We start from the raw sequence: 7,278 nt of genomic DNA, 5'->3' as shown, positions 1-7,278 counted from the left end.
TTTATTTAGAAGTGTTTTTTATGTACTAAAAAGTGTGTTTCCCATGACAACAAAACACTGAATTGACAAAAAATAATTTATTGACTCCAAGTGCACAAAAAAATAAAGGCAATATTGGAACAACAGACGGATGTGTAGATTTGCCATAGAAACAATTTTAGAAATTGTACGGCTGACTGAGAATAGGTGTAGAACCAAAAAAAAATTATTATTATTATAGACTGACAAACACCTGCACAATTCACTCTTCTACAGAGATTACATATTGCTAAGTGGGTCAAGTAGAGATCGTGTTAATGAAGTGAGTGTACATATGCTACTTTGATTCAACTGGTTGGTCTAATCATAATTATGATATCTGTATAGCACCATGATGCGTCCCAAATTTAAGAAACTTCCTTATGCTGAAGACGAGCTCTTTGAAGGATTTGCGTTCGTTTTCGTCGCTCGGCTGCCTTAGTTCCCATAGTGTTCTTGAGTGCGGGCAGGGATGCAGTGTCTCGAGATATATATGCTATATCAGGTCTGAAATAGAATTGGTGAGTGTTGCCACTGTTCCAAGCTTGGTGCGCAGAAACTGAGGGTAATTTTGTACTTACTGTTTCCAAGAAAAACATAAAACCGTACATTTTGTCTCCGAGAGAGATCTAAAACTGTACTTACAGCCTCTGAAAGACTTAAAACTGTATTTACAGTCTCTAAGAGTGACTTAAAACTACTTTCAGCCTCCAAGAGTGACTTAAAACTGTACTTACAGCCTCCAAGAGTGACTTAAAACTACATACAGCCTCCAAGAGACTTAAAACTGTGCATACAGCCTCTGAGAGAGACTTGAAACTACTTACAGCTCCCAAGAGTGACTTGAAACTGTACTTACAGTCTCCGAGCCATGCTTTTCATTTGCAGTTTTGGCAGAATATCGGTTTCCTCTGCTACCCCATCTTTTGCCACATACGCCTTTGCTACTAAGTAGGCTTCAGGTTTCTGGGAGTTCAGCACTTCATTCAATTCTGCTTTTGCCTTTACCAGCTGAAATATTTGACAATGTTGTTAAGATGACCTTTTAGGTGCCTGATAAGTATCTGTAGATATCAGCATACCGTGTCAACTTCTCATGTAAAAGTGAAACCTTACCTCACGTTCTTGCTGGTGATTGTTTTCTTGAAGGAGGTTGATTATCCGCACCAACTCGTCGTGGGTAGGACATCGTCTTGCTGAGCCATTGCGATCATGCACCATAACTGGTTTTGTGTGCTGTATCTTTGACAGTCCTTGTATGTTTATGCATATTTCAGAACCTGTCGCGCTAGATGCGGTCTCATGAGCACTCGGAGATATACTATCAGGTCTGCTTGAAATAGAGGTGAATTATGCACTAGAGTCTGTTCGACCACACTTTGTCTGGTTCATTCAGTAGGAAACTTAACATGTAGCGCATAAAGATAAACTCACCCTGTTCTAAATTGTTGCTTGCTCTCGACTAGTTTGGAAAGATAATCGTTTTTGTTTTGTAATTCTCTCACTTGCTGACGTAAGTCTTTCAATTGCTGTTCCAGTTTCCGCGATGAACTTTTGGCGTCTCTAGTGACTGTAAGAATGTGTTAAAACTTGAGTGCTGGAAAAGAACATCACTGTGTAGATTCAGTTGGAAATGCCGCATGCATAAGTTCAACTTACTATTTCCTTTTTCTGGTACCTTCACATTGTCAAACACCTCATCTGCAGCTTCTGATAGAGTCTCGTCATCTTCAGCTATTCGTTGCTTCATGACAAGTTTGAAATGCAGGTCTGAAAAGGATGAAATGCATTTTGGAAAAATGAGTTTCCTAGATTGAGCAAACATTCATTACACAATGTAATCCACACAATAGATTTTGAAATGTATGGTTTCTGTGGCAGATAAACATGTAGCGATTATGCCTTTATACAAAAATGTTGAGAAATATGCATTATATACCTTTATTTTCATTGCGCAGTTTATCTATCTCATTGTGCAAACTTCCTAGAATTTCTTGATGCTGCTTCTTCAAAAAGCGAATATTTCGCTCCAAGTACTCAACCCGAATAGCCGGGTTCTGCTCATCAAGTCTTTCTATAGCACTTGCTGGATCGCCTTCTTCACTCATTTCTAATGTAACAGGAATAAACTCATCTCTGGTAAACACTTTTGGATAGCGAGCTTTGTCAAGTTGACCAACTCTAGCCCACTGTGGCATCTGATTCTGGCTAACTGGTGGATGTTGGGTTTGCGTTTCCATGGCCCTTCAGAACCAAATACAATACATCAACCAAGAACAGTTAATGGTTACAATGCATTTTCAAACAATTTCGCAATGTGTAAGAAAAACAATGGTCAAATCTTTTGAAAATATAAGCATTTATAACATATTTTACTGCAAAGGTACAAAATTGTATTATAGTGGTATAACGAAAAAGCTTTCTATGAACAAAGTCATATTGCTAGCACAAAACTTGCACAACCGTTACGCATTCAAATGAAATATCTGAAATGACGACAACTGTTTAATTACGCTAATTAAAAAACATGGTAAATAATCGGTTATATACTAAGCTCAAATAATGTAGAATAGAAACATAAAATAATAGCGGTGATACGCATTTTGTGATGGCTTTATCTAAGAGTGAGCCCCACCTTTTTGTAGCAACCTGTCTACATATGTTCACAATGATATGTTTATAATTGTTTATTAAAAAAATTGCTGTTTAATATATGTTCTATATTTTGCATTCTGTAGCCACAAACCTAACGAAAATGCTAGGGTCCACTGGATGACAAGAGAAAGCAGATAATTTTCTATAACATGGATGCTTAAGCTTTTTGTAGTCGTGACAACGGAGTATTTAGTTTCCGCTTCCGATCACGTGGTATTAGCAATTACATTGTTAGAGCGAATATATACTGAGGGACAAGACGACAAATCTTAGGGCGATCGATGGTTGGACCGTAGAGGTAGTTCACCTTTATGTGTATATGCCTTATAGAGATAGTCTACCTCTATGGCGTAAACTAAAAATTCGCCAACGCGTTTGCCGTCTCACTTTCCGAAATCTAAAGACAGATTACTGAATTCGTTATCTCAGTAGGCTATACACAGTGGGTCTCTCAGTGTCTACTGTCTGTGGTATCTAAACAGGTGGGTTAACGCTCATTTTAGGCAGCCACCAACTAAGATCAGTTTAACTAGATAGCAAGTTTCTTCTTTAATATAAGGCAGTTTCGGTAGTTTGATTGTGCCTCACATCGTATAGTATATTTGTGGAAGGATGTATATTCATATTGCGAAAACTACGATATTGTAATCGCATCGAGCTGTAGCTGTACTTTTTATATAATAACGCATCTTGTTTTCGAAAGAGTTTCTGATTTTCTTGTTTCAGCATGTAATTTCTAGCACATTACGGAACTGTTATTTGTTTAATGTTGCATTTATTTTAGAACCCGTTAATCAACAAGATGACAGTGGATTTCAAGGTAAGCTTTGCTTGCTTGAATATTAGACTATCAGAGGCAATATTTTAATTTGTCTTTGGAAGATGCATGCCTGTGTATTTATAACTACTTGCTCTTACATTATAGATAATATTTGTTCTGGCTGGTGGATTCATTTTGGCACATGGGCAAGTACCAATTCCCCACCGTCCTCTGGGATTTGTTTATAAAAATGCGTCACATGCAGCTCCTATACACCTAGATGTATTCTTTGACTTGGCCTGTCCTGATTCAAAGATGGCTTTTCCTGTTATGAAGCAGTTAGCAGATATGTATGGGGACAAAACCATCAAACTGAAAATGCTTGTATTTCCACTGCCATACCACAGGAATGCTCACTTCGCTGCAAAGGTATGCGCTACAAAACAAACTTTTATTATTATTCTACTTATATGCATAAGATCATAAATTTCCGATGGCTGCCAGCATCAACAGCTCAACTAGGGTAATAATTAGTCAGCCATATTTGTTCATGATCATACGAATTGCAGCAATCGCTAGTAGTCTAGATGCATAATCATACTTTTCATCTTTCTGGCATCATTTTTTCCTTGGCAATTATCCTAGTCTCTTCTATTCTTCTAATCTAATAGTTTTGTTCTTATTTGCAGGCAACGCAAGCTGCTTATGTAAATCCATTAAATGGGCAGAGTCCAGATGATGCCGCTGTTGCCTGGATACAGACAGCTTTTACACACCAGATGAAATGGTCTGATTCGATGACAGCACAGCTTAATTATGATCAAACTCAATCGTATGTAATTTACATATACAATGGTCACTTTACATCATAGTTGCCTTTCTATGATGAGGGATACTTGTATCTTTGGAAGGTTAATGATCTGTTTTTGTTGAATTAGGAAACAACAGACCTGCAGTAGACAACCCATCACTTTATAGGTTTATATTTATTGTCCAGGCAATACTCTGATTGGTAACCTCTCATCACTTTATAGGTTTATATTTATTGTCCAGGTAATGCTCTGAAAGGTAACTTCTCATCACTTTGTAGGTTTATATTTATTGTTCAAGTAATACTGATAGGTAACCTCTCATAACTTTATAGTTTTGTATTTATTATTCAAGTAATACTCTGATAGGTAACCTCTCATCACTTTATAGGTTTATATTTATTGTCCAGGTAATACTCTGAAAGGTAACATCTCATCACTATAGGTTTGTATTTATTGCACAGGTAATACTCTGAAAAGTAACTTCTCATCACTTTATAGGTTTGTATTTATTGTTCAAGTAATACTCTGATAGGTAACATCTCATCACTTTAGGTTTGTAACTCCAGTAAGTTGGATATAGCCTAAACGGGCCTGAACAAATTTGCCACTGAATTTGTAGGTTACCGGACATTGCTAGTTTTGCACCATCACTACAAGCTACTATCGCATTTACAGGATTTTTGCATATAAGGACCATGTTTACTAGTCTAAGCTTATGCTTAGGTATTCATGTACTCATTACGGTACCATTTGCTATCTTTTAATCTTAGCACAGTCTCTCATGATTGTTGATAGACTGATAGCATCATACAGCGAAGCACTGGGCTATGATGCAGTGGCATTCAAAAAACTGATGTCCAGTATGACCAGTGATCAAAATGCTCGGGTCATGTGGAAATACGGCTGTACGAGTAAGTTTAATCAGGTTTTGTTACCATGGTGATTTTCAACGTCATAATTACTGACTGCTTAGGAAGTGTGATTTATTGAAGCTGCAAATGCCTCAGTGGCAGGATTATGTTGGTTTGAAGATAGAAGGCTTAGTCACTAGATACTAGCACTACTACTGTTTTATTCCAATAGATTTATGATTCTCCACTAGCAGTAGATCATTTGTTAGTTATTTGGGTGTCATTGCTTTGCTACTGTCAACTGTTCAGTTAGGGTCCTTATGATTCAGCCATATCTATTATTAATCATACTTTTAATCTTTTTGGCTTCATTCCTGCTTCTATTGGCAATTATCCTAGTCTGTTATTTTCTATGCCCCGTAAAATATAACAGACTAGGTGTCTCTAACAGCTAAATGCGTTTGAGACAATAATTAAGTGTAGTTCTCAAAAGGTCAGACATCAGGCTAACAACAGTATTTGAAGTTTGGTCGTAGCGTAACAATAACTTGATATTGTCCTGTGTTTTTGAAGTTTCAATATTTTTGTTGGAATACCATACGAGTGACTTGTTAGATTGATTAATATGAAGATGGCACTTTCTGGCATGACTCAACACGCCTACTCATTTCCTTAGTGTTACACATCAAATGAGCTTTGTTGTTATAAAATAGTTGGAGGTATCCTTCTCTATTATTAGTGCCATTACTTGCCAAATTAACGTAGTGAATATAGCGATAATTTCAAATGACTTATTTGTGCTTTATTTGCGCTGTCTTCGTATGGAGTACTTTCTGAATACATAATTGTAATATTAACTTAGGCAACAGTTTCTGACGCCTTTTATACCAATTTAGGGGGAGTTGCTGGCACTCCATGGTTCTTCGTCAATGGAGTGTATGTTGGAGCAGATGGCTCCTGGACAGTCACTCAATGGAAGCAAGTAATAGATGCATTACTTCAAGGCAGGAATGTTAATGTGTAGGCGTCCAGGTTCTTTGTCAGCTTCCAATTATCTGTGTAGTCATTCATATTTTCCACTTTAAATCTCTAATTAAGTAGTAATTTTAAAATTCTATTTGTCTATATATTTTTGTAATGTCTCAATTTTATTTTAAGCCAGGGCTGGTGCTGCACAAATTCAGACTCTTAGAAATCTATCTGTTTAATAAACCAGACATTATTGCTGATGTAAACTGATGTTTGTTCCTGAGTCAAACAGCTGGCAGTTTACTAGACTGTCTCTTGCGTCGGATGAACTTGACAGATCACCGTCAGAAGCTATTGCGATACATGACTATGCCCTTGGTCACAGCATTGATTATGGGTCATTGCAAGCGGGTCATAGACCATCAAATGCCCATTTAACTTTGATTTACACTTAGTAGAGCATTATATCTCATGCTCAGTGATGTACCACTATTATAGTGCAAATGGTTAGCCATTAAGTTTAATGTCAATCACTGATCTGAATGCTCTGTGAAAACTCAAGTCAATTAAAAATTTGATAAGAGAAATGAGTAGGAAACCCCACAACAGCAAGATGGATCAAACTTGAAGCATTAAAATGATCAAAGAGCATGTTTCTAATTATAACTCTGGTCTATTGTGTAAAAATTAAAAACTACTGTCTGTCTATTTTTGTGGTTCTTGCGAATTATGGTATATATAAAAGGTCTAATATCAGCAAAAAAGGTCAGATGGAAGCAGTTTTACATAAGATAAAATTAAGGCTATAGACATGTACACAAGCAAAAGGCTTGCTGTGTAAGTATGAAAGACATCACACACACAAAAAATCTTTTTCCATTGGCGAGCTCCTTTGAAGTGTATTCTACAGTATAAAATCAATTTACTAACAAACAAAGCTTTTACTGAACGCACGATATAGCAGAGCAAAACAAATGAAGAAGAAACTCACCGAGATTTGATTGCAATAATATTATATATGTTCTGCAGCATTGATTATAAAGTAACATGACATACGTTCTACTGCTTTGATTATACAATGAAAATTTTGGCAAAGAGAGTTTACTAGACATTCCAAGTATCAATTAAAAGATAATTAGGAGTTGTGAAAGTAGAGCCAAAAGTAGGAAAGGATATAAAGGGAATTCAAATTCATAGAAGCGTAGCAACAGAA

General features: G+C 36.6%; 2 protein-coding genes across 3 annotated transcripts; one reads left to right on the top strand and one right to left on the bottom strand.

Annotated features, from left to right (window-relative positions):
* Positions 1 to 130: 130 nt before the first annotated feature.
* On the bottom strand, positions 131 to 2,261 carry LOC137391465 (coiled-coil domain-containing protein 74A-like). The gene is made up of 6 exons (XM_068077950.1): positions 1,958 to 2,261; positions 1,678 to 1,788; positions 1,453 to 1,588; positions 1,135 to 1,348; positions 878 to 1,029; positions 131 to 525 (listed from the first exon to the last, which is right to left on the bottom strand). Exons 1-6 carry the CDS (start codon positions 2,256 to 2,258, stop codon positions 387 to 389), a joined length of 1,053 nt encoding a protein of 350 aa, XP_067934051.1. The 5' UTR covers positions 2,259 to 2,261; the 3' UTR covers positions 131 to 386.
* A 655-nt stretch (positions 2,262 to 2,916) lies between these two features.
* LOC137390996 (uncharacterized) lies at positions 2,917 to 6,325 on the top strand. Of its 2 annotated transcripts, none has more exons than XM_068077316.1 (6): positions 2,917 to 2,971; positions 3,458 to 3,493; positions 3,599 to 3,862; positions 4,123 to 4,265; positions 5,041 to 5,156; positions 5,993 to 6,325. In XM_068077316.1, the coding sequence occupies exons 2-6, from the start codon at positions 3,476 to 3,478 to the stop codon at positions 6,118 to 6,120; spliced, it is 669 nt and encodes a 222-aa protein (XP_067933417.1). In that variant the 5' UTR covers positions 2,917 to 2,971; positions 3,458 to 3,475; the 3' UTR covers positions 6,121 to 6,325. The 2 variants fall into 2 exon arrangements, with proteins under 2 accessions (XP_067933417.1, XP_067933416.1); XM_068077315.1 differs by lacking the exon at positions 2,917 to 2,971 and adding an exon at positions 3,004 to 3,155.
* The last annotated feature ends 953 nt before the right edge of the window (positions 6,326 to 7,278 follow it).

The sequence above is a fragment of the Watersipora subatra genome, chromosome 3, assembly GCF_963576615.1.
Source record: "Watersipora subatra chromosome 3, tzWatSuba1.1, whole genome shotgun sequence".
NCBI lineage: Eukaryota > Metazoa > Bryozoa > Gymnolaemata > Cheilostomatida > Watersiporidae > Watersipora > Watersipora subatra.
The sequence above is the reverse complement of the archived record's forward strand: the minus strand, read 5'-3'. Positions and strand labels throughout refer to the sequence as shown.

Coding starts and splice junctions, on each gene's coding strand:
- LOC137390996 (XM_068077316.1), top strand. Junction 3,863..4,122: donor ATGCTCACTTCGCTGCAAAG/GTATGCGCTACA, acceptor TCTTATTTGCAG/GCAACGCAAGCTGCTTATGT. Junction 5,157..5,992: donor GTGGAAATACGGCTGTACGA/GTAAGTTTAATC, acceptor ATACCAATTTAG/GGGGAGTTGCTGGCACTCCA.
- LOC137391465 (XM_068077950.1), bottom strand. CDS start 2,258: ATGGAAACGCAAACCCAACATCCACCAGTTAGCCAGAATCAGATGCCA. Junction 1,030..1,134: donor ATCACCAGCAAGAACGTGAG/GTAAGGTTTCAC, acceptor CAAATATTTCAG/CTGGTAAAGGCAAAAGCAGA. Junction 526..877: donor AAAAGCATGGCTCGGAGACT/GTAAGTACAGTT, acceptor ATTCTATTTCAG/ACCTGATATAGCATATATAT.